The following is a 27,234-nucleotide window of genomic DNA, read 5'->3' on the forward strand; positions in this document are numbered from 1 at the left end:
GTAGTTCTACTATAATGTATAGGTATGGATTTCTTTTTATTTTTCCAGCTTGGAATACATGGTACTTCCTAAGTCTGTTGATTCATTTGTCTCCTTGTCTCTATAATATTCCATGTAAATTTTTTATGAAGCTTGCAATTCACTATTTAATTATGTCTAATTCATGTAACCCATCAACTGAATATCTGACTTACACAATTTATTTTAGTTTAAGATGTGCTAATTTGCCTTTTAAATTTACCTACTCATTTCTGATGCTATTTGTTTTCTCATCTTTGTAATCACATCATTTAAATGTTTTATAATGAAACATTTCAAGTATATACAAAAATAAAGGAACTTTTTTTTTTTTTTTTTTTTTTTTTTTTTTTTTTTTTTTTTTTTTGAGGTGGAGTCTCGCTCTGTCACCTAGGCTAGAGTGTAGTGGTACAATCTTGGCTCATTGTAACCTCTGCCTCCTGGGTTCAAGCTATTCTCCTGCCTCAGCCTCCAGAGTAGCTGGGATCACAGGCCTGAGCCATCACACCTTGCTAATTTTTTGTATTCTTAGTAGAGACGGGGCTTCACGATGTTGACCAGGCTAGTCTCCAACTCCTGACCTTGTGATCTGCCCACTTCAGCCTCCCAAAGCCCTGGTATTACAGGCATGAGCCACCACGCCAGGCCACCGCGCCAGGCCTGGAACTACTCTTTTTAAAGTTGCACTTCTGGCTGGGTGCAGTGGCTCACACCTGTAATCTCAGTAATTTGGGAAGCCAAGGTGGGAGGACTGCTTGAGGCCAGGACTTTGAGATCAGTCTGGGCAACATAGCGAAACTACATGTTTACGAAAAAAGTTTAAAAATTGGCTTGGTATGGTCCATGCTTGTCATCCTAACTACTTGGGGGGTTGGAGGATGGGGCGGGGAGGATGTGGCAGGAGAATCACTTGAGCACAGGAGTTTGAGGCTGCAGGGAGCTATGACTGTGTCACTGTACTCTCGCCTGGGTGACAGATGGAGACCCTGTCTCTTTAAATTACATACATAAATAAACAAAACAATATAATGAACCCTCACGTGCTCATCATTCAGCTTCAACACTTATCAACTCATGGCCAGTGTTGTTTCATCTATACCCTCGTCCATGTTAATGTGAAGCAAATTCTAGATTTCATATAATTTCACCAGTAAATTCTTTAGTGTGTGCCTCTAAAAGATAAAAACTCACGTTTAGAACATAAGCTTATCTACATTATCTACAAGTGAGAATGATTCTTTAATATCATCAAGTATTCAGTTGGTGTTCCTATGTCCCCCAAGTGTCTTACAAAAGCTTCGTTTTGCTTTTACAATTTGAATCACAATCTAAATGAGCTCCGTACATTGTAATTGGCTGCTTTCTCCTTAAATCTGTTGTGATCTCTGGAGTCCATCTCCATTAGTGTTTTTCTTTACAAATTTATTTTTGTAGAAGAAATAGGGTTATCTGTCCTGTAGGTTTCCAGCATTAGACTCTGCTACTGCATCCTTATGGTACCATTTAATGTGCTCCTTTGTTCCCTGTTATTTCTTGTAAATTGTAGTTAGAGAAGTGACTGGTTTAGATTTAACTTTTGGGGGAAGAGTAGGGACAAAACTACTTTATAGGTAGGGATGTGTACTTCTAATGATACGTACTTACTATCTGGGTGTCTCTATTTGAGATGTTAGCAGCCAGTGATGATCACTGCCGAAATTCATTAAGGGTTACAAAACTGTAATATTCTAATGTTACCACTTTCAGTTTATTAATTGGAATATTCCTAGAGAGACTTTTCCTCATCAGTTACTTACCCCCTCAAAAAAGTTAATTTAGAAAAGGAAGGATACATGCTTTTTACTTTTAATTACATCTACATTGAAAAAAAAAAAAAAACTATTCCCATTTGTTATGGTTTGGCTGTGTCCCCACCCACATCTCAACTTGAATGGTATTTCCCAGAATTCCCATGTGTCGTAGGAAGGATCCAGGAGGAAGCAACTGAATCATAGGGGCTGGTCTTTCCCATGCTATTCTCGTGATAGTGAATAAGTCTCATGAGATCTGATGGGTTTATCAGGGGTTTCCGCTTTTGCTTCTTCCTCATTTTTCTCTTGCCACCGCCTTGTAAGAAGTGTCTTTTGCCTCCTGCATGATTCTGAGGCCTCCCCAGCCATGTGGAACTGTAAGACCAATTAAACCTCTTTTTGTCCCCGGTTTCGGGTCTGTCTTTATCAGTAGCATGAAAACAAGATAATACAGTAAATTGGTACCAGCAGAGTGGGGCACTGCTGAAAAGATATCTGAAAATGTGGAAGCGACTTTCAAACTGGGTAACAGGCAGAGATTAGAACAGTTTGAAGGGCTCAGAAGAAGACAGGAAAATGTGGGAAAGTTTGGAACTTCCTAGAGACTTGTGGTGTAGCTTTGCCAAAAATGCTGATAGCAATAAGGACAATAAAATTCAGGCTGAGGTGGTCTCAGATGCAGATGAGGAACTTGTTGGGAACTGGAGCAAAGGTGACTCTTATGTTTTAGAAAAGAGACTAGTGGCATTTAACCCTGCCTAGAGATTTGTGGAACTTTGAACTTGAGAGAGGTGATTTAGGATATCCGGTGGAAGAAATTTCTAAGCAGCAAAGCATTCAAGAGGTGACTTGGGTGCTGTTAAACACATTCAGTTTTATAAGGGAAACAGAACATAAAAGTTTAGAAAATTTGCAGCCTATGTGATAGAAAAGAAAAACCCATTTTCTGGGGAGAAATTCAAGCCAGCTGCAGAAATCTGCATAAGTAGCAAGTAGCCTAATGTTAATCCCTGAGACCATGGGGAAGATGTCTCCAGGCCATGTCAGGGAACTTCACGGCAGCCCCTCCCATCACAGGCCCAGAGGCCCAGGAGGAAAAAGTGGTTTTGTGGTCTGGGTCCAGGGTCCCCGTGCTGTGTGCAGCCTAGGGACTTGGTGCCTTCTGTCCCAGCCACACCAGCCGTGGCTGAAAGGGGGCTGACATATAGCTTGGGCTGTGGCTTCAGAGGGTGGAAGCCCCAAGCCTTGGCAGCTTCCATGTGGTGTTGAGCCTGCAGGTGCACAGAAGTCAAGAATTGAAGTTTGGGAACCCCCACCTAGATTTCAGAAGATGTATGGAAAGTCCAATTAAACCTCTTTTTGCTCCCAGTTTCAGGTATGTCTTTATCAGCAGCAAGAAAATGAATTAATACACCATGCATTCTCCAAGGTACAATTATCACTGCAAATTCAGTAGTTTAATTGTACGTGATGCATTTCATTCACTGCAGTTATTATCATCCTGTTGCTCAAACTGTCTTATGTCTGGCCAACGGGAGCCTATTCAAGTTCACTCCAAATTCTTTTGATACAACCTTTGTTGTCATTGCCAGCTTCCTTGCTTTCCCAGACTTGGTAGAAGCTTTTTCTCCAAAGAATACTGGCTCAAATACATGGTAGAAGCTATTTCTCCAAGGAATACTGGTTCACCTAGATTGTGACCTTTAGGTACCATTTTCCACTAAAATGGAAGCTAAAGTCCACAATCTAGAGACTAAAGGTGCTTATTAATACTGGACCTGTCACTACCTCTAGTTTTTTCAGCAAATAAAGCTAGGACGTTTGTATTTTAAAAATGATAAAACACATCAGAATTTGTACCAATATTCCCAATTCAGGACCACAGGTGTTAACATCATCATTCTCACATCTGTATCTCCTTTCATCTCTACCGAAAATTCCAGTTCTCAACACCAAAAAAGAACTCATTCATTTCACAATACATACACTTAGAATCTCAGAAGAATACCATCAATATCATTAACAACATTATTGAAAATAGTACAGGTTGAGTATACATAATCTGAAAATCCCAAATTTGATATGCTCCAAAATCTGAAACTTTTTGAGTACCAATGTGATAACCGAAATGCTCATTGAACATTTTGGACTTTCACATTTGGAATGCTCAAGCAGAATAATGCAAATATTCAAACATCCAAAAATATCTGAAATTGAGGCCGGGTGTGATGGCTCACACCTGTAATCCCAGCACTTTTGGAAGCAGAGGTAGGTGGACTGCTTGAGTCCAGGAGCCTGGGCAACATAGGAAAGACCCTGTCTCTATTAAAAAAAATTTAAAAATTAGCCAGGCATAGTGGCACATACCTATAGTCCCAGCTGCTTGGGAGGCTGAGGAGGAAGAACTGCTTGAACCTGGGAGATCGTGGCTGTAGTGAGTGGTGATCACTCACACCTTTAGCCTGGGTGACTGCTTTCCTTATAAAACGGAATGCCTTTAACAGCACCCATGACACCTCTTGAATGCTTTGCTGCTTAGAAATGTCTTCCACCAGATACCCTAAATCATCTCTCTTAAGTTAAAAAAAAAATCTGAAATTCAAAACACTTCTGGTCCCAAGCATCTTGGATAAAGGATAATCAATCTGTAGAAGGTTTTCTTTGGTTCTTAGGGTAAATCTCATTAGGGATGTATTGTCAAATACAGTTGACCCTTGAACAACACAGGTTTGAACTGTGCAAGTTCACTTATACGTGGATTTTTTTCAAAAAATGTTAGACCAAGCGTGCTTGCCTCTCTTGCCTCCCCTTCCGTCTTCTTCACATCTTGTGCCTCTAATACCCCAGAAATAGCAAGACCAACCCCACCTCTTCCCTTCCTACTCCTCAGCCTACTTAACATGAAGATGGTGAGAATGAAGACCTTCAAGATGATCCACTTCCACTTAATGAATAGTAAATATATTTTCTCTTCCTTATGATTTTCTTAATTTTATTTTCTATAGATTATAACACAAAATACATATATAAAATATGTATTAAACGACTGTTTATGTTATCATAAGGCTGTCAGTCAATAGTGGGCTATTAAGTTTTTGAGGAGTCAAAAGTTATATGTGGATTTTAAACTGTGTAGGGAGTTGGCACCCATAACTTCCATGTTGTTCAAGGGTCAACTGTAATTGTGTTTTAAAGTCACTTGGAATAATTTCTCTTGAAAATTCCCCTTGGTATGGTTATACTACCAGCTGAATACATGGGCTCATTTAATTTTAAGTAGAAACTGCCTTATTAAAAATTTTGTGTAATTGTGCAAAATATTTACTTAGTTTCAAAGTCAAATTGAAAAAAATAATGTAGATTCAAGGAACCTAGCTTCATTCCTTGTCCTCTCTACCCTATTTTCTTTCCTCTATGGAAAACCATTTGAAAATATTTTTAAGATTTAGTCTTCCATTTTAAAATATCTTTTTCTCTACATATATTCACTCTTCCCTTGCCATTTTTTTAAAAAGCTAAATAGTATCCTAAGATATTATTTTTTTCCACGTTTTCTCCTCCACTTGATATCCTGGAGATTTTATTTCATTGAAATGGTCCTAGTTCTTTCTGACAGCTGCAGAAGCCTCCACTGTGTGGAAGCTTCCACTGTGTGGATGTTCACACGTAATGTATATCCACGGGGAACTTTTCATTTAATCACTCCACTACTGCTGGGCATTTGGGTTGTTCCAATTTGCTACAGTTCAGGTTACAATAAACAGCCTCATTCATAAGTAGTTTTGTTTTAATGTTTTTGCCAATGTATTTTTGGGAACAGTTACTAAAAGCAGAATTGCTGGCTAAAATGGTAAATGAATGTATAATTTTGCTAGATATAGTCAATTTCTTCCCTGTAAGATCATCTATTTCACTTTTTTTTTTTTTCTTTTTTGAGACAAGAGTCTCACTCTGTTGCCCAGGCTGTGCAGTGGTGCAATATTGGCTCACTGAAACCTCCGCCTCCTGGTTCAAGTGATTCTCCTGCCTCAGCCTCTCAAGTAGCTGGGATTACAGGTGCCCACCACTACATCCGGCTAATTTTTTTTTTTTTTTTTTTTGATTTTTAGTGAAGACAGGGTTTCACCATATTAGCCAGGCTGGTTTTGAACTCCTGACCTCAAGTAATCAGCCTGCCTCAGCCTCCCAAAGTGCTAAGATTATAGGCGTGAGCCACCGCCCCTGGCCCATTTCACATTTTTATTAGCAATGTATGGCAGTGTGTTTCCCCACAGTCTAAGAGGTTTTGTCTTATCAAACTTCTGATTTTTTTCCAGTGTAATGGGTGAAAAATATCTCAATGTAGTGTGGTTTTGATTTGTTCTTTTTCCAGCTTTTTGAGATAGAAGCATAGATCACTGACTTTCATCTCTTCTCCTCTTTCTGTTTTAAACTAATGTATCAATTTAGGATATAAACTTCCCTCAAGTATTGCTCTAACTGCATCCCACGTGTGCTGATATACCATATCTTTTATACTGTATCATACATTTCAAAATATTTTCTAATTCCCTTTGTGTTTTTACTGACCCATGGATTATTTAGAGGTGTACTGCTTAATGTTACCAAAATAGCTAAAGATTTTTTTTTTCTTTTTTTTTTTTTTTAGATGGAGTCTCGCTCTGTCGCTCAGGCTGGAGTGCAGTGGAGCGATCACAGCGCACTGCAACCTCTGCTTCCCAGGTTCAAGCGATTCTCCTGCCTCAGCCTCTCAAATAGCTGCGATTACAGGCAAACACCACTACGCCTAGCTAATTTTTGTAATTTTAGTAGAGAAGGGGTTTCACCATGTTGGTCAGGCTGGTCTTGATCTCCTGACCAGCCTGACCTCAGGTGATCCACAGGCCTTGTGGATCCCAAAGTGCTGGGATTACAGGCTTGAGCCACTGCGCCCAGCCTGGAGATTTTCTATCTATTCTTTTGTTTCTGATCTTTTTTTTTTTTTTTTTAGCTTAATTCCACTATGGTCAGAAAACATACTGCAAATGTTTTAAATGTGTTAAAATTTAACTGAGGCTTAATTTATGACTCAGGTTATGATCAAGATGGCAAATGTTCCATACGCCTTTTTAAAAATGAGTAGTTTGTCATAGTTGAAATCAACTTATAGAAATGTCAGTTAGGTCAAGTTTGTTTTTTAGTAAGATGATTTATATTTTTACTGATTTTTTTGTCTGCTTAATTCTATTACCTATTGAGAGGTATGTTAAATTCACTAAGACTGCAGATTCATGTTTAATACTTGTTATATAACTTAAAATTATGCTATTAGTTACATATAAATTTACAATTTTCTATATCCCTAGTGGACTAATCATTTTATCATTATGAAATGTCTGTCTTTAACCGTAGTAATGCTTCTTACCTTAAATTCCATATTGTCTGATATTAGTATAGCTACACCAACTTTGTTTTTACTAGTATTTGCATGATATATCTTTTTTCTTTTCTGAGGTCACCCAGGCTGGAGGGAAATGGTACAATCATAGCTCACTGCAGCCTCAAACTCCTAGGCTCAGGATTCTCCTGCCTCAGCCTCTGGAGTAGTTAATACTATGCTTGGCTAGGTTGGTTTGTTTGCTTTTTTAAGTAGAGATGGTCTCACTATGTTGTTCAGGCTGGTCCCAAACTCCTGGTCTCAAGCAAGCCTCCTGTCTTGGCTTCCCAAAATGCTGGGATTATAGGCATGATCCACTGTGCCTGGCTGATATATCTTTTTAAAATTTGTTTAATTTAATATTTATATTAAAAAGCACATAATTTGGTTCATATCTGAAAGCCCAGTTGACAATGTCAGTACTCTACCTGGAGTACTTAGTCCTTTTATATTTATTCTAATCACTGATATATTAGGTTTATCTGTCATTTTACTATTTGCCTTCTATTTCACACATTCCTTTTGTCCTCCTTTGTCTCTTTTTAAAAATTAATCAAATGTTTATTCCTTTTCCTTTAATTATACACGTTTTGCTATTCTTTAAATGGTTAGCCTAGAGATTGCAACTTGCATCTTCAACCTATTACACGCTAAAAATATGTATTATTACTTTAATTTCACTACTTCCTTGATAATGCTAAAACCTAGCACTTTATCCATGAATACTCATGGGAAGTTGATCTCATGTTAGCCTTTTGGCTATGTTCCCTGGGAAATCTTCCCCTTGTGGAAAGGGATGAAAGCTGGAGAGAAACTTATGCTGAGAAGTGGTCCACTCCTCTCCACTGTCCATAAAATAGACTTGACCAGAAACCAAGCTGCAGCTGGGCTGGTTGGCAAAAATAATTTTGCCTTGGTGCAGCTGATGCATTAGGCCAAACTAAGCATTGATGACTGGCTGGGGGAGGGAAGGAGACAAGCACAGGACTTGAGAGTTTATGTCTGTGACTGAGTCTGTGATAGGACAAAGGGGGTGGAGCAGCCGGCTGGCTCTGACCAAGCTGAGTTGCCTGCTCATCCAATGAGCACGGAGTAATGTCTATGAGCCTCTACCTGAGGCAGCGGGGGACAAAAGTAAAGGAATTACTCTGCAGCAGCCCACATAATTACATAGGACTATGTGGTAACCTGGCATACAAGCTGGCGCAGTGGCAATGGCAGCAGCTTGGTGCAAGTCTAGGGCCACTGGTGGAGCCCTCTGAGCCGCAGCCTGAGTCGCGTCCTGAAGGTTCTGATAGCGTAGGTGGATCAGATGGATTTAACCCTAAAATAGAGTCTGGTCAATGCCATCTGCTGACAGTTAGTGACAATTAATGTCAATGTGAACTCAAAAACTCCCTAAAGAGACAATTAAGAGATGGGCTTTTGAAGCAATAATAAATAATGACTAGTATTTTAAAGGTTGAAGCTAAGAGAACATATCTTTTGCAAACAGTAAACAGGAAAGGGGCACTTTTACTGTGTTATCACTGCCGTTGAATAAGGCATTGGTTTCAACTGTGGTCCATGGGTCAGCAGTATCACCTGGGAATTTATCAGATATGTAAATTCTCAAGCCTCGCCCTAGAGCTACTGAGCTAGGAAGTAAGTCATAGGGCACCAACAATCTGTGTTTTAACAAGGCCTCCAGGTAATTCTTATCTACCCTAAAGTTTTAACTCAAGGTCCTGGAAGTTAGTCCATGAGCCTAAAATGGAAAACAATGTTGGATTAAACTTCTAGCTTTATTTCACTAAATATCTAATATCTGTTACAGGTAACATATGGTAAAAAATAACACTGGCTGGTAAACCTATCTGGACTGAGACGATTGTGAATAAACTACAAATACCTGAAGAAAAGCCACAGCTTTGAGCTTCTGAGTGTCAGGGTTCTTGTAGCCAAGCCATGTCCCTCTCCAGGACTCTCTGCTCAAGGGGCTATTATAAAAGATGTTGATTCTTTTTTTGGAACTTAGGGTATCTAAGCTAGGGTAGTTCTCACAATTAATACTTTGATTTGTTCCCTTCTACCTGAACTGACGCTTGGCAGAAAATGCGGGTGGGCAGAGAATGGCCCCTGGACTAAGGTGCGAGCTATGTGAGGGCTCACTCGGGGGTGTACCTGAGGCTGCTGCAGCGGCATGAATGTGAAATGTCTAACTGGTCCTAGGACTATCTAATGTGGTCTGTACGGTTCCCTTCTGCCTTTTATTGTTTTATTATTGTTGTTATTTCATTTTTATTTCAGTTCCCATCTGCCTTTTATTGTTTTATTATTGTTGTTACACATTTTTACTTTAGAAGATGTTACTGTCCTCATTTTGTAAAGCCATTCTCATTTCTGTCTCCTCGAACATTTACCCATTCTGTGGCTTTGTGCTCTTTCCTATACTTCTGAGCCTCCATGTGGGATAGTTTTCCTTCTGCCTGAAAAAACCCTTTAGTGATTTTTTAGTACAATCTGTTGGTAACACACATCTTCCAGCTTTTAGTGGTCTAAAATCTTTATTTAACTTTCATTTTTTAAAAGTGAGGTATAACTTACATAAACAAATGCTCAGATCCTAAGTGTAACATTCCCTTTTGACAATTAAGAAACAGTCAAAGACATAGAAATATCCGACACTCCAGAAAGTTCTTTCATGCTGTATCCCAGTCAACACCTTCCCCCATTAAGTAATTACTGATCTGATGTCTATCCCTATGTTATTTTCCCCTATTCTAGAATTTCATGTAGTTAGAATCATTATGCATTTTTTTGTGACCAACTTCTTTTGTGAGAATAATATGAGATTCATCAATGTTGTGGATGTTGGTTCTTTTTTGCTGAATAGCATCCACTGTCTCAATAGAGCACTCTTTACCTATTCTTCTATTGATGGGCACCTCACTGTTACCAGTTTTCTTGGCTGCTGTAAATATTTTTTTCCAAGTATTTTGTGGACATACGTTTTATACGTTTTCATGCCTCTTTGATAAATTTCTAGCAACAAAATTACTGGGTTATGTATATATAACTCTTTAATAAACCGACAAACTGTTTTCCAAAATAATCATATTATGTTCTATTCCCACTAGCAATATATGAAGGTTCCAGTTGCTCCACATCCTCTCCAACATTTGTCATTGTCTGTCTTTTTCACTGTAGCCCTTCTAGAAGGTATGAAGTGGTATTTCACTGGGATTTTACTTTTCATTTCTAGATGACTAATACATTGGGTACTTTAAAAATATAATTACTACACATATATCGTGTTTTGTGAAATGCCTATTCACAAAACTCACCTTTAAAAAACTGCATTGTCTTTTTAAAAATTATTAAATTGTAGTTCTTTATATATTTTGAACTCAAGTCCATCAGATATATGTATTGTGAATTTTTTAAGTCTGTGTCTATTTTCTTTAGTGTCTGTTGAAGATAAATTTTATTTAAAAAATTTTTTTTTTAAGCTGGAGTGCAGTGACACAATCATGGCTCATTATATCCTCAAAGTCCTGGGCTCAAGCAATCCTCCCACCTCAGCCTCCTCTGTAGCTAGGACTACAGGCATTGCTGGCTAATTTTTAAATTTTTTGTAGAGACGGGGTCTTGCTATGTTGCCCTGGTTGGTCTTGAACTCCTGGCTTCAAGTAATCCTTCTGTCTTGGCCTCCCAAAGTGCTGGGATTGGAGGTGTGAGCCACCATGCCCAGCTGAGAAACTGTAATGAAGTCCAACTTATCAATTTTTTTTTTCTTGTATAGTTCATGCTTTCTAAGAGGTCTCTGCCTACACCAAGAACTTAAAGAGAATATCTTATGTTTTGCTCTGGTAGCTTTATTGCTTTAGCTTTACTTTTATGTCTATAATTTATCTCAAGTTGATTTTTGTGGATGATGTGAGGTATGGGTTAGGTTTTTTCTTCTATATGCATATCCATGAGTTCCAGACATATTTATTAAAGAGATTTTATTTCCTTCATTCAAATGCTCTAGTGCCCTTTGAGGAAATCATTTGACCATATTTAAGAAAATCATTTGACCTTGTATGTAAGGGTGTATTCTTGGCCTCTCTCTTCTGTTCCACTGTTCTGTTGGTCTATCATTTTGCCAATAACACACATAATGATTACTTTATTTGCTTCATTTTTAAAGGATATTTGCAGGGTACAGAGGTCTAGGTTGGTGCTGTTTTCTTCCAGCAATTGAAATGTCACTCTGTTGTCTTCTGGTTCCACTGCTCCTGCTGAGAAGTCAGCTGTCGGTCTTGGACATTTGAAAGTGAGTTCTTTTCTCTATCTTTTAAGATTCTATTCTGTCTTTTGTTTTCGGCAATTTGTTATGATGTTGTAGTAAGGCTTCTTTGTATTTATATCTGTGGATCACACACTTTCTTGATTCTGTGAAATAATGTCTTTCATAATTTTTAGGAAATTCTGAGCCATTACCTCTTCAAACATTGCTCCTGCCTTGTTCTCTCTCCTCTTCTCCTGGGATTCTGTATGTTGGATTTTTTTTAGGATGTGACCCACACGTCCTTTATTCCCTTATCTCCCCTCTGCCTCCACAAATTCCTTTATGTCTTTATAAATCAGTCTGGATATTTTCTAATAACCTGTTTTGACCTATCTTTCATCTTTTCTGCTGTGACTAATCATCTGGTTTACTGTTCTACTTGTTATTGTAGTGAAAACTCATAAAATTTATCTTAACCATTCTAAGTATATGGTTCAGTAGTGTTTAGTATGTTCACATCAGGTAACCAACCTTCAGAATTTCTCCATCTGGGAAAACTGAAGCTCAATATCCTTAAACAACTTTTCACAGCCCCTTCCTCCCAGTTGCTGGCAACAATCATTCTACTTTCTGTCTCTATGAATATGACTACTCTAGATACCTCACATAAGTGGAATCATTCAGTATTTGCCTTTTTGTGACTGGCTTATTTCACTTACCGTAATTCCTCAAGATTCCTCCATGTTGTAGCATGCGCTGGAATTTCCTTCCTTTTTAAGGCTGTATTCATAGTATGTATATCCCATATTTTGTTTATCCATTCATCTGTGGATGGGCACACAGATGGCTTCCACCCCTTGGCTACTGTGAATAGTATAGCTATGAACATGGATGTGCAAATATTTCTTTGGAATCCTGCTTTCAGTTCTTTTGGATATATATCCAGGAGTGGAACTGCTGAATCATATGGTAATTCAATGTTTAATTGAGAAACTGTGATACTGTTTTCCATAGTGGCTGCATCATTTTTTTTTTGTTAGTTTTTATTTCATAATCATAAACTTAACTCTGCAATCCAGCTATATGTGGAGGGATATAATGAAAATGTAGAACTCAAAGAACTGCAGTGAGAATACAAATACTATAGGATACTGTGAGCAAATGGGGTGGAATGGTGCTCTCCTGAGCTACAAAAGGAAAGATCTGGTGGTTAAGATAAAACAGAAGTGAAATTTATTAGAGTTGTCTGCAGTTGGCAATGGTGATCTTCTTGCTTGTCTTGCCATTCCTGGACCCAAAGCATTCCATGGCTTCCACAATATGCATGCCCTCTTTCACCTTGCCAAAGATCACATGCTTGCCATCCAACCACTTGGCCATGGCAGTGCAGATGAAAAACTGGGAACCATTTGTTTTGGGTCCAGCATTTGCCATGGACAAGATGCCAAGACCTGTATGCTTCACAATAAAGTTCTTATCAAATTTATCCCCATAGATGGACTTGCCCTCAATGCCATTATGGTGTGTGAAGTCATCACCCTGGCATATAAACTCTGGAATAATTCTGTGAAAGCAGGAATCTTAATAACCAAATCCTTTGTCTTTATTGTTCAGAGTGTGAAAGTTTTCTCCTGTCTTCGGAAATGTGTCTGCAAATAGCTGAAAGGAGATGTCTCCCAAGGGCTTGCTGTTGATGATGTTGAAGGGCACAGTGGGGATGACCATGGCCTAGTGACAGGGGCTGTTGGGGGGCAGCAGTGTCTGCAAAGCCAGCTGCATCATTTTATATTCCCACCAACAATGCATAGGCGTTCCAATTTCTACATCCTTGCCAATGCTTATTAATTTTATTTTTTTTAATAGTGGCCATCCTAATTGGTGTGATGTGGTATCTCGTTGTGGTTTGATTTGCATTTTCCTGATGATTTGTGGTATTGAGCATATTTGCATATGCTTGTTGGCTGTTTGCATATCATCTTTGGAGAAATGAGTATTCAAGTCCTTTGTATATTTTTTAATTGGGTTATTTTGTTTTTAAGTTGTACAAGTTGTTTATATAATTTGGATATTAACCCTTTATTAGATGTGTGACTTGCAAATATTTTCTCATAGTCTGTAGGCTGTCTTTTCACTCTAATAATTGTGTCCTCTGATGCCCAGAAGTTTTAAATTTTAATATAGTCCAATTTGTCTATTTTTACATTTGTTGCCTATGCTTTTGTTGTCATATCCAAGAAATACATACAATGTCTTAATGCTTTTTTCCTATGTTTTCTTCCAAGAGTTGTACAGTTTTAGGTCCTACACTTAGGTCTTTGGACCATTTTGAGTTAACTTTTGCATATGATATAAAGTAAGGGTCCAACTTCATTCTTTTGCATATGAATATACAGTTTTCCTAACACCACTTGTTGAAGAGACCATCTTTTCCCCATTGAATGGTCTTGGCATCCTTGTGGAGAATCATTTGACTATATATTTGAGGGTTTATTTTTGGGCTCGCCATTGTCTAATTTGATTTTATACCCATTGATTGAGTTCTGAATTTCAGTTATTGCAATTCTCAGCTCTAGAATATCCATTTGATTCTTTTTATCTCCCACAAGTTCCAATTATCTGGGGGGAAATTTCCCTTTTACTTATTTTCTCCTTGTCTTCTATTTTCTTGAACACATTATCATTGTTATTTCAAGTCCTGGTCTTAACTCCACAGCCTGAATCATCTGTGGGCATATTTCTATTGTGTGCTCTTTCTCTTGGTTTTCAGTCTCATTTCTTGAATGTCTAGTATAATTTTACTAAAGGCTTGACATTGTGTCTAAGAAGGTGTCGAGGCTCCATATGATGTTATCTTCTAAAGAGAGCATTCATACATTCTTTAGCTTGGCAAGTAGACAATAAACTTAATTCAATAGCTGACTGAATTTGGGCTGCTATGCCATTGTGTAAAGGCTACAGTTGGCAATGGTGATCTTCTTGCTGGTCTTGCCATTCCTAGATCCAAATTTCACTTACTCTTAGTTTTGTCCCTTCATAAAAGGCACAAATCTCCAGACTTTCCAAATGAAATCCCGGGATAGTCATCAAAAGCCTCTTGTCCTCAATGCTGGGTCTTGAACTCTAGTACTAGCCTCCTAAAAACGGTTTTTCACAGCTTTCTACTTGGCTTTCTGGTCTCCTGTGTTTTGTAGCTTCAGAATTTGCCAATGTATTGTGAAGAGTACTAGGCTCACATCTGTCTTTCCCTTCTCAGCAGGATCTTAGCCCTTCTAGTATTCAATCTTATTTCTCTAGCCCTGCATGACTTCTAAAGGCTGTTTTTTTTCTCTGCCTACATCAGCCTCCTGTATTGTAGCAGATCATTCTCTCTTTTTTAAAAAAGCTTGCATTTCCATCTTTTTCCTCTTTATAATTCCGTTTGGCTATTTTCCATAATTTTCTGCTTTCATTTTCTCTTCTGCTGCACCTAGTCCATTTTTCTAAGATTGTTGACCTTCTTCCTTCCTTGTAAAAAACTCCTTAGAAATTAGGTTTAAAATCCCTTTATCTGTAATATAATTTGAAAATACTGTTCCCGGCTTTTCATTTTGTCCATTGTGTTTATTTGAAATGCAAGTTTTTTAAAAAAAATTAAGTTATTCATCTTTTTCCTTAGTGTATATGAATTTTGAGTCAACTAGGAAGTTTTCCCTACATCCAAGTTACAGAGAAATTCCCATGCATTCTATTTGTCCTTGTATGAAGTCATTTTGTTACACTTATTTTAATCTCTGATCCATTTAAAATTTATCTTGGTGTGTAGTGAAGGAATGGATGTAATTTTTTTTTTTTTTTTGAGATGGAGTCTCACTCTATTGCCCAGGCTGGAGTGCAGCAGCACGATCTCGGCTCACTGCAACCTCCGCCTCCCGGGTTCAAGTGATTCGTCTGCCCCACCCTCCTGAGTAACTGGGATTACAGGTGGTGTGCACCAGCTAATTTTTTTGTATTTTTAGTACAGACAGAGTTTCAACATGTTGGCCAGGCTGGTCTCGAACTCCTGACCTCAGGTGATCCACCTGCCTCCGCCTCCCAAAGTGCTGGGATTATAGGCATGAGCCACCACACCTGGTGGAATGGATACAATTTTATCTTTTCCTCTATTTAGCATTAAAACACACATTTCCTTTCACTGATGAGATGCTGCCTTTACAGTATTCAAAATTGCCATATGCAATTAGTTTTCTATTCTTTCCCATTGGTTTGTGCATTCATGCAGCAATATCAAACTACATTAATTAAAGGCTTCATGTACATTTAATGTCTTCTAGGTTAAATCCTCCTCTTCTCCCACTGTTCTTTTTTTCAGTTTCTCTAATTATTCTTGATTGTTTCTTCTTTGAGATGAACTTAAACAATTATTAATAGCTTGCCTGGCACCAGAAAAAAACATGGCATTTTTGTTATTGCATTAAAATGACAAATTAACTTAAGAGAACTGACATTATATGATGCTGAGACTTCACATGCAAGAACATGGTTAAGTCTTTCCATTTGTTCAAGCCTAGTTTGCATTTTTCAGAAGAGTTTTAAATTTTGGAGATTTTAGAAAAACTTGCCCGAGGTATTATCTTTTAAAATTCTCTTACAACTTCTGTTTTTTTTTTTTAATTGTATATATGAAAAGTATTTATTTTTGTATGATAACTGTACTGATTTCTGGCTTAATCTGTTTTGGTCAATATCCATTTCCATGCTAAGTACTTTAAATCTTTGGAAATTTGTTGAGTCCTTTTTTATGGCTAAGTCATATGTTAAGTGTTCACATATGATAAACGTTCCTTCCTTGTGCATGTAAAAGATAAATTTTGGGCTGAGCATGGTGGCTCACACCTGTAGTCCCAGCACTTTGGGAGGCCGAGGTGGGAGGATCATGAGGTCAGGAGTTCGAGATCAGCCTGGCCAATATGGTGAAATCCCGTCTCTACTAAAACATACAAAAATTAGCTGGGCGTGGTGGTGCACACCTGTAGTTCCAGCTACTCGGGAGGCTGAGGCAGGAGAATCACTTGAACCAGGGAGGCGGAGGTTGCAGTGAGCCAAGATAGCACCACTGCACTCCAGCCTGGGCAATAGAGCGAGACTCTGCCTCAAAAAAAAAAAAAAAAAAGAAGAAGAAGAATTTTGTCACTGCTGAATGCAGTGCTTATATGTCAACTAGGTCCAGTTTGTAATTGTGGTTTTTTTTCGTCTGCTATAATAATAACTGCTATCAGTTATTATAATTTTATTCAAAACTACTTCAATTAGGAATATGTCTATTTCTTCTGCCAGTTATGTCACCAATGCTTACCTTATATATTTTAGACTATATTCTTAGGTTCATACTGTTTACAGAACATACCTACCGGTGAATTAAATCTATATTACTTTCCTATAGCTACTGTGACAAATTAACACATACTTTGTGGTTTAAAACAATAAAAATGTATTCTTTCACAGCTGTTAAGGCAGGAGGTCCAAAATCAGTATCATTGGGTCAAAGTCAATGTGTCAGCAGGGTTGTGCTCCCTTCAGAGGATGAAGAGAATCTGTTACTTCCCTCTTCTGGTTTCTTGTAGCTGCTGGCATTCCTTTGCTTGTGGCTGCATAACTCTGCCTCTATTGTCACACAACCTTCTCTTCTGGATTAAGTCTCTCTCTGTCTCCTTCTTTATAAGAATACATGTGATTGGCTTTAGGACCTGGATAATCCAGGATAAACTGGATAATCCAGGATAATTGGTCCATCTCCAGATCCTCAATTTTATCTGCAAAGTCCTCTTCTTTCCATACTGTGTATGTACATAGTTTTCACAGGTTCCAGGGATTAGAACATGGATACCTTTGTGGGGGACACTATTCAGCCTGCCACAGATCCCTTTATTGTTATAAAATATTCCACTTTAACTCTAGTAATGATTCTTATTATAAAGTTTACTTTCTCTGACAAGGGTATAGTTATATAGCTGTTATTTTTTTATTTTATTTTATTTTAAATCTAGCCCACATTTAATTCTTAAGTTACACAGTCTTTCTCCATTTAACTACTGATGTACTTGGGTCTATATTTGCCATTGTACTATTTGTGCTCTACTTTTATGTACCTTTATCTTCCTTGACTTCCTTTGGATTAATCAAATGTTCTACATGATTCCATTTTCCTTCTTTTAAGTTACATTTTAAAATAATTTTTAGTTGTTAGCCTAGAGCTTAAAACATGCTTTTTTACTTATTAAAGCCAATGCAAATTATTACTTTTACTACTTGGCTGATACCAACTAAGCCTTAGGACTTTTAAACTCCATTTGCTTCCCTCTCATCATTAATGTTATTGTTACCATGAATTTCAGATATACAGTACATAAAATTGAAACTCCTCAGGGTGTACAATTATTATTTTGTACAGTTACTATTCATTTACATATGTTTCCCAATGTTCTTCATTCTTTCTTCCAAGTCCATATTTCTATCTGGGATTATTTTCCTGATGAACTTCCTTTAATTTTTCAATGCAGGCCTACTGGTACCAAATTCTCTCTGTTTTTGTTTGTTTGAACACATATTTATCTTGCCTTAATCTTTTAAGATGATTTTGGCTGGTTTAGAATTCTAAGCTTGCAGTTTTCTTATTCTTGCACTTTAAACATGTTGTTACAACGGCTTCTAGTTTCTATCATTTCTGTTCAGAAGCTAACAGTCTCATTGTTGCAACTGTGAAGGCAACTGGCGAATTAAAGATGGGCTACATATTCTTTGTCACTACCATCAGGTAGAGGATATTTTCCCTGTCTGTAATTTTGAGCAGGCCCCAGGACTTGCTTTGAAAGGCAGCATGGATGAAGCAGTGCTGCTTCAGTTTTATGCACAAGCTCTGAGAGGCCTGGTCCGGATGCTTCTGCTTTCACCCTCTTGGAGCCCTCAGCCATCATGTGAAATGGCCCAGGACCCTGCTGGAGAGGGAACTGCAGCTGTGCCCCAGCTAATGCAGCCACCCCAGTTGAGGCACCAGACATTTGAGTAAAGCCATCTTTGGTGGCCAGCCCCAGGGGAGTCCCCACATGTCTGCAGTTGTGTAAATGACTCCAGGTGAGACCAGAAGAAATGCCCAGCTGAGTCCAGTTCAGACTGTAGAATCTTAAGCAAAGAATAGTTTTGTTTTAAGGTAGTAAATTTTGGGGTGATTTGTTAGGCAGAAAAAGATAACTGAAATAGTATTTCGTATTTAAATAGAGCATTGCCATGGTAGAAACTTAAGACATGTAGCACTAGTTTGGGGACTGGGTTATAGACATTTGGTGGAAAAGCAGCAAAGAGACTACTAATGGAAGCCGGAAAACCACTGAGGAAATAGGTATTTCAGGCTGGACAGAAGCCATGTAATCTACTGACAAAATAAGTGAGACTGTATCTTGGAAGATACAAAAAGTACCTAGTGAAGTTATATATGTGGCTAAGGTTTCCAGGAAGAATGCTGAAAGTGATAAGCAATTTTTCAAAAAACACCTGTAAAAGGTATTAAAAGAGAGAAGAACTAAACAAGGAACTGCTCAGTTTCAAGCAGAATTTAGAGGAACATACTTTCAACCTGGGACTTGCAGGGTTACAAAATAAAACTTTCTCGTTACCAGTTTCTCCAGCAAAAGGTTCTGAAGTTAAAAAAAAAAAAAAAAAAAAAAAAAAAAAAAAAAAAAAATTCCAGAGCGTTAACAGTAGGACTATGGTCTCAGGGTCAAGATAAAATAAAGGACATGCAATACAACCTTGTTACTACTACAGATGCTCCCTGACTTACAGTGGGGTTATGTCTTAATAAACCCATCGTAAGCTGAAAATATTAAGTTGAAATGCATTCAGTACACCTAACCTACCATACATCATAGCTTAACCTGTCATTGCTTAAATGTGCTCAGAACACTTACATTATGCCATAGTTGAACAAAATCATCTAACACAAAGCCTATTTTATAATGAAGTGATGAATATCTCATGATTTACTGAATAGTGTACTGAATATAAAAAATAGAATGGTTGTATGGGTAGTTGAAGTATGGTTGCTACTGAATGCATATTGCTTTCATACCATCCTAAAGTAAAAGAATTCTAAGTTGAATCATCATAAGTTGACGACCACCTGTACTTCAGAAAGATTTATGCCAGTGCCTAGCGGATGCTCTTAGTTAGACAAAAGGCATCTAAGACTCTAAAGGGTATCATCCCTGATTCACATTCAAAGTATATAGAGGACTTCTTGAAGAAATTTGTGGGTGTGGCTTCTCTCTGGTGGGGTGAGTGATTTATAATTTGAAAGTCCACAAAGTTTTTTAAAGAAGTTGTGCCAGTGTGGATAACTGTGCCAGTTGGGACAGAGCCTAGAAGCAGGCTGAGAAAGCTATTCAGCTACAAAAACAGGACATTTCTCATGGACAAGGAAAGACAGCTCAAAGAAAAAGTCAAGAACTGAGAAACAGAAAAGGGAAAAACTTCAGAGAACCAAAATAGACTAATCAAACGTTCCCTACCCCTGGAATTGGGGGAATTGGTGACATACAGCCAGACGGAGTTCACAACTGCCATGGGATTGCTATATGCCTTCAATTTCCTCTCTTGTAAATTTAGTCAATTGATGTGACATCATATCCTTGCCATAATGATGTAGGTTGTATGTGCAGGGGTGGATTACGACCAGTAACTTTTTGTTTAAATTCATAGGTTTACAGGTGAAGAGAAGCTGTATCTGAGGAGTCTCTTCCATACACAGGAATCCTCTCTTACCTGGGGGGAATATGTTCCAAGACCCCCAGTGTATGCCTGAAACTGTGGATAGTACCGAACCTTATACACACTATTATTTTTTCCTATATACATACCTATGATAAAGTTTAATTTATAAATTAGATACAGTAAGAGATTAATAACAATAAAACAGTAATTAAAATAATATACTGTAATAGAAGTTGTGTGGATGTGGTCTGCATCTTTCTCTACCTCAAAATGTCTTATTTTACTGTACTCATCTATTTTTGAACCTCAGTTGACTGTGGGTAACTGAAAACCATGTAAAGCGAAACCACAGTTGAGGAGGAACTACTGTACACAAGTAGACTCTGAGCCTGATGCCATAATTGGATGGGACTGTGGGGTTCTTGGGGTGGGTGTCATTTTGCACGTAGGAGGAATTTAAACAATTTGAGCCAGTAGGAAGACTCGGGCAAATGAGAGATGCCCTAAAATTCTATTTGCCCTCCTCTTCACCCATGTCTTATCAAGAAGTGAAGTCCTATCTGTTTCCTTGAATCTCAGCTGGTTTTGTGATGACTGGCTCTGACCAACAAGAATGCAGTTGAAATGATGCTGTATCAGTTTCTAGGCTTTGGGATGCTGGGCAGATTCTGTTTTTTACCCTTCTGAAGCCCTGACCCATCACGTGATTATTACTGTGCCACAGAGACCATGTGGAGCTGGAGAGACCAGATGGACTTGGAGGGATCACATGGTACTTAAGAGACCATGTAGAGATGGAGCCTGGACAGCTCCCACTCTTCCAGGCTTCCCCAGAGGCACCAAACATGAGAGTCAAGAGCTCTTGGGTGTGCAGCCCCAGCAACGTAAGTGACTTCAGGTGAGATCAGCAGAAGTGCCAGGCTGAGCCCAGCCCAGACAGCAGAATTACAAAGAAATAAATGGCTGCTAAGTTCTGTAATTGTAAACAGCCATTTGTTTGTTTGTAATGGTAGGTAACTGATACAGAAATAGTATTTTTCCTCCTGCCTCTTAAGCTTTTAATTTTCCTAGGTGTGCTTTTCATTGTACCTATTCTGCTTGGGGTCTGCTGAGCTTCTAGAATCTGTAGGCTACCTTTCATCCATTTTGGAACATTTCTAGCCCATTTCTTCAAATATCACTTCTGCCCGATTCTGTTACTTCTCTATCTCCCAGACCCTAATTATATGTATGTTAGATCTTTGGAGTTTTTCCATCGTTTCTTATGCTCTTATCAATCCCCACACTCCCTTATTTTCTCTGTGGTTCTGTCTGCATATTTTTCTAGTTTACCAATTCTGGGCTGTGCTCTGTTCAATCTGTTATTAAACCCATTCAATGAGTTTTCATTACTCTATTTTTAAATTCTAGAATGCTTTCTGATTTTTAAAATAGTTTCTAGTTCTCTGGTGAAAAGGTACTTCTTTTCATCTACTTTCTTCATCTTTTCCCTTATTTTTGTGAATATATTAATTGTAGTTATCTTAAAGTCCTTGTCTACTGAGTACAATATCTCTATTATCTGTAAATCTGCTCCTGTTGTCTACACTTTGCCTTGTTATCAACCATACCTTCTTGCTTCTTTGCATATCTAGTATTTCTTTCTAAAAATTGTATTCTGGTCTTTCTGTATAAAAGAACCACAGCAGCTCCAGATATTAAAATATTTCATCAGGGCAGTTTTTCCCTTCATTCTATTAGGCAAAGAAGTTGTAAGACTCATCAACTCATTCCTGCCCGATAATGAGTTAGGTTGGGGCATGCAGTTTGGCAAGACTCAGTCTGTCTGGGTCATTCCCGTTCCTTAGTTGTGGCACACCAGGGATTCTGATTATTAACTAAGCTAGACCTAATTAGACCTAATGCTAGATTAGAAACTAATTTAGACCTAATCAGAATCCCCAGAGTGCCACAACTGAGGAACAGGAATGACCTCAGGTGTCTGAGTAGGTAGGTTAGGTGTCTGTCTCCTCAGCCCTAAAGACTTCTTCCTGTTAGAGGTCCCCAGCTCACTTCAGTCTCGCATCCAAGTAGTATCTAGATGAAAATCCTGAGGGGAAAAAGCCATATGATTATGGCTGGCTCTGTCATTCGGCATCTCCTTATTTCCTAAGCAGTGCGAGATGGAGATATTTCACTCCACCTTTCCTAAGTTTTGGGCCTAATCCCCCAGACTCCTGTGTGGCCTTAGCTCTAATCAAAATGCTCCTTGGAAAACAACTGGTCATGTGTTTGATTTCCAATCTGTTAATTCCACCTTGAACAACTGCTAAAAGCTTTACTACTTTGTCTTTTTTCTCAGTAATGGCTTTCTCCCTACGCTAAGGCCAGTTCTTAGCTCATACCCTGAATCAACAAGCGCTGGCGGCATAGGCAGGAAGACACAGCTGGCAATCACCACTCACTTTGGAAAGGTTCTTCTGTCACTAGTAATTTAGTTCTTTCATATCTTGTTGCTTGCCTAGTTCTATGATAGCTTTAAAAACATGATTTTAGAAGTTTATCTGGTTCATTCAAGTTATTGTAAGGCAGTGACCTGCCCTGACCTACTACATCCTAACTGGAATATTACTTTTACATGTGTATTAACTTTTAATGTTATTTGACTAAATTCTTATATTCTTTGTAGTTAGTTTTCCATGGATTCTTTTGGGTTTTCCAGACATATGATTTTAGCAGATACAGTAGGCAGTCTGAATGCCTTTGTCTATATTAATACATTCAAACTCATGTTGAGTAGTAGTAGATAGAGGGGACATTCTTGTCTGGTTCTTGACTTCAGTGGAAAAGCATTTAGAAGGCACCTAGTAAGGTCCTGGCTTTTCTGCTAAGAGAGTGTGTGTGTGTGTGTGTGTGTGTGTGTGTGTGTTATTGTGCTAAGAAAAGTATCAGTTCTTAGAGTTCTTAACCTAAGTTGGTATTGAATATATCCAATGTTTGCACAAGTCTGGATATGATTATATGATTTTCCCCCTCTATCAATATGAAGGATGATATTAATGGTTTCCAAATAGTAAATCAATTCTGTATTCCTAGAGCAGCCTTTTAGTCATGAAGTGTTTTTCAAAATATGCTGTTAGATTGTTTGCTACTATTTTATCACTTTTGAATTGATAACAAGTGAAATAGGTTAGTCGTTTTTTTTTTTAATGCCAATTTTTTCAGATTCGGGGAACAATGATACGTTTTCTTTGTAAAATACATTTTCTTTTTTTGATACTCTGAAATATAGCAGCACTGGAAATTTTTGGTCTTTAAAGGTTTGTAAAAGTCCTCTGTGAAGTCATCTGGGCCTAGTGTGCTTTTTGGTTGGAGTTAACGATTTTTTTCCATTTCTTCTATGGCAGTCTTTCTGATTTAGATGCTGTTTCTACTGAGGTCATTTTTTCTGCATTGTAGGTTTCCAAAAAATATTATTTCACCTAGGTTTTCAAACATATTTGAATAAATTATATGTTTTGGTCAAACTAGTGTGATTCTCTAAACGTCCTATTTTTATGGTCATGTCCCCCTATCTTTTGAATTTTACTTTGGCAATCTCATTTTCCTTTATTAGGTTAGCTAATGATGTATCTATTTTATTGATACATACCTCAAACTCAACTTTTGGATTCATTATTTCTTCTGATTTTCTGTATAACTAATGCATCTTTTTTCTTTCTTAATTCTTTTGCTTTTAGTTTGGTTTATCTTTTCATCCCAGTTTTGGGTGTTTAATTCATATCTTATTTTTCATTTTTACTGCTACAGGTACTTAACGCTATGAAAATTTCTCTGAAAACTGTTTTAGTCTGTTCTACAGACTGTTATTTTGTTTTCATTTATCTTCAAGAAATTCTAAATTTTTTAGTTTCCCTTTGACTCAGGAGCTGTTTAAATGACATGTTTTAGAATTTCCAAGTAGGAGGGCTTTTATATTGTTATTTATTATTATTATTATTATTTTGCATTGTGGCCAGAAAATGCTACTTTTATTTTTTTCCTTGGAATTTGTTCACTGCTCTGATACAATTTTCACAAATGAATATTCTATGTTTAAATGAGACAGGGTCTCACTCTGTTACCCAGGCTGGAGTACAGTGGCATGATCATGGCTTACTGCAACCTCAACTTCCTGGGCTTAAGCGATCCTCCCATCTCAATCTGTCAAGTAGCTGAGACTACAGGTGTGTGCAAACATTTTAATTTTTTTGTAGAGACAGGGTCTCGCCATGTTGCCCAGGCTGGCCCAAACTCCTGGGCTCCAATGATCCTCCTGCTTTGTCCACCAAAGTGCTGGGATTACAGGCATGAGCCACTCTGCCTGGCCTAATATTTTAATTCATGGAGAAAAGTTTAGTCTGAATTATAATGTGTTCCATGACAATAGTTTCCTGCTCTGTGTTCTTTGGTAAGTTTTGCTGCTTTTTCCTATGGTATTCATTCATTCATTCATTCATTCATTCATTCTTCATTGAGACGGAGTCTCACTCTGTCACCCAGGCTGGAGTGTAGTGGTGTGATCTCGGCTCACTGCAACCTCCGCCTCCTGGGCTAGCACTGATTCTCCTGCCTCAGCCTCCCAAGTAGCTGGGATTACAGGCACGTGCCACCACACCCGGCTGATTTTTGTATTTTTAGTAGAGATGAGGTTTCACCATGTTGGCCAGGCTGGTCCTGAACTCCTGACCTCAAGTGATCTACCTGCCTCGGCCTTCCAAAGTGCTGGGATTACAGGTGTGAGCCACTGGGCCCAGCCGGTTTTCTTTTATTTTTGTATCAGTGCTGTGTCTGCTCTGTTTTTATTACTCAGGATTTTCCTGGTTGGGCTACTTGTAGAAAGTTCCTTCAGGTAGTAGAATTTTGCTGATGTTTTCTGAAATTGCTAACCCTGCCTGACTTCTGCTACAATTCATCTTGTATGGTTTTGTGGATCATAACCACTTTTGGCAATCCTTACATTTTTTTGAAGTCTGGGGATCATGTGCTTGCCCTAGTTTCATTATAATTGGGGTCTGCTGATGATTTTTCCATGTGCGATATCCGGAAGATGAAGGAAGTTGCTATCTCACTATCTCACAATGTCACATTCATATTTTAAGTTGGGTTAATTCTTTAAATGACTACGCTAAATTAGCTATTTAATATTATACAGTAGTAGAGAGATTCTTAGTCATAAAGTAATAAAATTAAATTTAAAAACCCCTCCTCTTTACACAAATATCACACAGAAGAAGTGGTGTCTTAGAATCTCTCAATGATATTTTCTGTAGGCTCTATGAAAATGCAATTTGGTAAATATTTTGTTTCATGATTTCAAGAGAAAAGACATTTCAAAGTGTGTTTCCCATCCATCATCCAAAATACCAAATATTCTTCACCATCAGAAGCATATCTGACTTATTTCATATACCTAGATTCCATGGTTTCCAATACTAACACCTCTATACACACATACTGGGGTAAAGAAGAGAAAACTGACTAGGTAAGTTTCACCACAGAAGGTAGGCAAAGAGACAGAAAAGAATATTAAAAAAGTGACTGAAACATTCTGAGGGGAGTTATTTCACATTATCCTTTGAGCCACCAAGTGCTAAGTAACTAACAGAAGAGGTTAGAGACACTTAGGAGCAAATAACCTAGAAAAGAAGTTAGAAGGAGGGCAATTGTTTCCAGCTTTTCTGTGGGGAGACTTACCTTTTCCAAAACTTTGGCAATTCGGGTGCCAATTTGTTCAAGCGACTGTTGTGGATATTGGTCTTTGCCGAGATTTTGTAATACCTGGAAGGAAGGAAGATGGCAGATTAGTAGAATGAAAACGACGCAGGATCTAGATGATACTGCTAATGCTGAGTTGGGCACCATACCACAGAGGCAAACTGTTTTTCTGGGATACATGCTGTGGTCCTATTGGTAAGGTAATCTATGGAAGATACATTTAAGGCTGTTTTAGCATCCCCTCAGCTCTCCCACATTTAACAAAAATTACAGAATATAAAACACATTCATTATAGCGACATTAGACCACAGAGTAAATGAAATAAACTATGTGTAATCTTGTCATTCAGACATGTAAAGACATATAGAGAGGTATCAACCACTTTTAACACCTTTATATGTCTTTCAGATATTTTTCTATGTACGTTTTCTCACAAAATATTGAATTATACTATATACTGTTACCTATGTTTTCACATTATATACTGTGAAAATTTATTCACGTCAATAAGAATATTTCTATATATTTTCTAATGGTGCCACTGTATACTATCTTACTTCTATACCAAAATTTATTTAACCAATGCTCTACTGTTGGATACTTGTGACATGTTTTTCCAATTCTTCTAGGTAGATGCTTTGCTAGGTATATATTGGGTCTGCCTTCCTTACCTTCCTTCTTAAAAATGTCAACAGGAGAATTAACTGCCCCAAACATTTTTCTCAAGAGTCTGTATTTGATGGCAAGGCAGAACTACTCCCCTTGAGGGGTAAATCAGGATTAAAATTCCATGGTCATAAATAAAAAAAGACTAATAAGCTCAGTCCAAGGGCCTGAAAGAAATCAGGCTTGGCCCAAATCCACCTAGGTGATGCCTAACTGAAAAAAAGCCCCTATTTTTTTTTTAAAGGCCTGGTCACCTGTGCTTTCCACTATCAATGTGCATCCTAATTGTGAGGCTAAAAACCAGCCTGAACAAAGTTGAGCACTCACCTCTGTTAGCTGACTCTCCCCTGTGTAGTGCAGGCTGGCTCGGTTGGAAACCCCATGCAAGTGGTCCAGGGTATGCATACTCGTAGGGAGATTGCCATTGCAAAGAGGCTCCATTGCTGGCTGCTGTATAGGGGTGGCAAAGTCTATGTGTTCTGTGATGCTGAGAAATGGAGATGACCACATTAGGAAATTTTTGAGTGGGTGCGAAGAGAAGAGAGACAGCGTCAACAATCAGCTCATCATAGCTTCAATATGCTATCCCCTGATTTTAAACGAGGTAAGT

The 27,234-nt window shown here is 38.1% G+C and overlaps 1 protein-coding gene and 1 pseudogene across 3 annotated transcripts in view; both read right to left on the bottom strand.

Moving 5' to 3' along the window:
* The window catches only part of TTC17 (tetratricopeptide repeat domain 17), a 139,481-nt gene that overhangs the window by 14,229 nt on the left and 98,018 nt on the right, over positions 1-27,234 (bottom strand). For both annotated transcript variants that reach the window (XM_050758249.1, XM_050758248.1), the window contains 2 exons: positions 26,952-27,111; positions 25,937-26,020 (listed from right to left, as the gene is read on the bottom strand). In XM_050758249.1, coding sequence (XP_050614206.1) covers positions 25,937-26,020; positions 26,952-27,111 — 244 coding nt within the window. The remainder of the gene's footprint in view (positions 1-25,936; positions 26,021-26,951; positions 27,112-27,234) is intronic.
* Positions 1,012-19,175, bottom strand: LOC126935996 (peptidyl-prolyl cis-trans isomerase A-like; annotated as a pseudogene). Its single transcript, XR_007719365.1, has one exon. The product of XR_007719365.1 is annotated as a peptidyl-prolyl cis-trans isomerase A-like (transcript).

Source organism: Macaca thibetana, chromosome 14 (genome assembly GCF_024542745.1).
Source record: "Macaca thibetana thibetana isolate TM-01 chromosome 14, ASM2454274v1, whole genome shotgun sequence".
NCBI lineage: Eukaryota > Metazoa > Chordata > Mammalia > Primates > Cercopithecidae > Macaca > Macaca thibetana.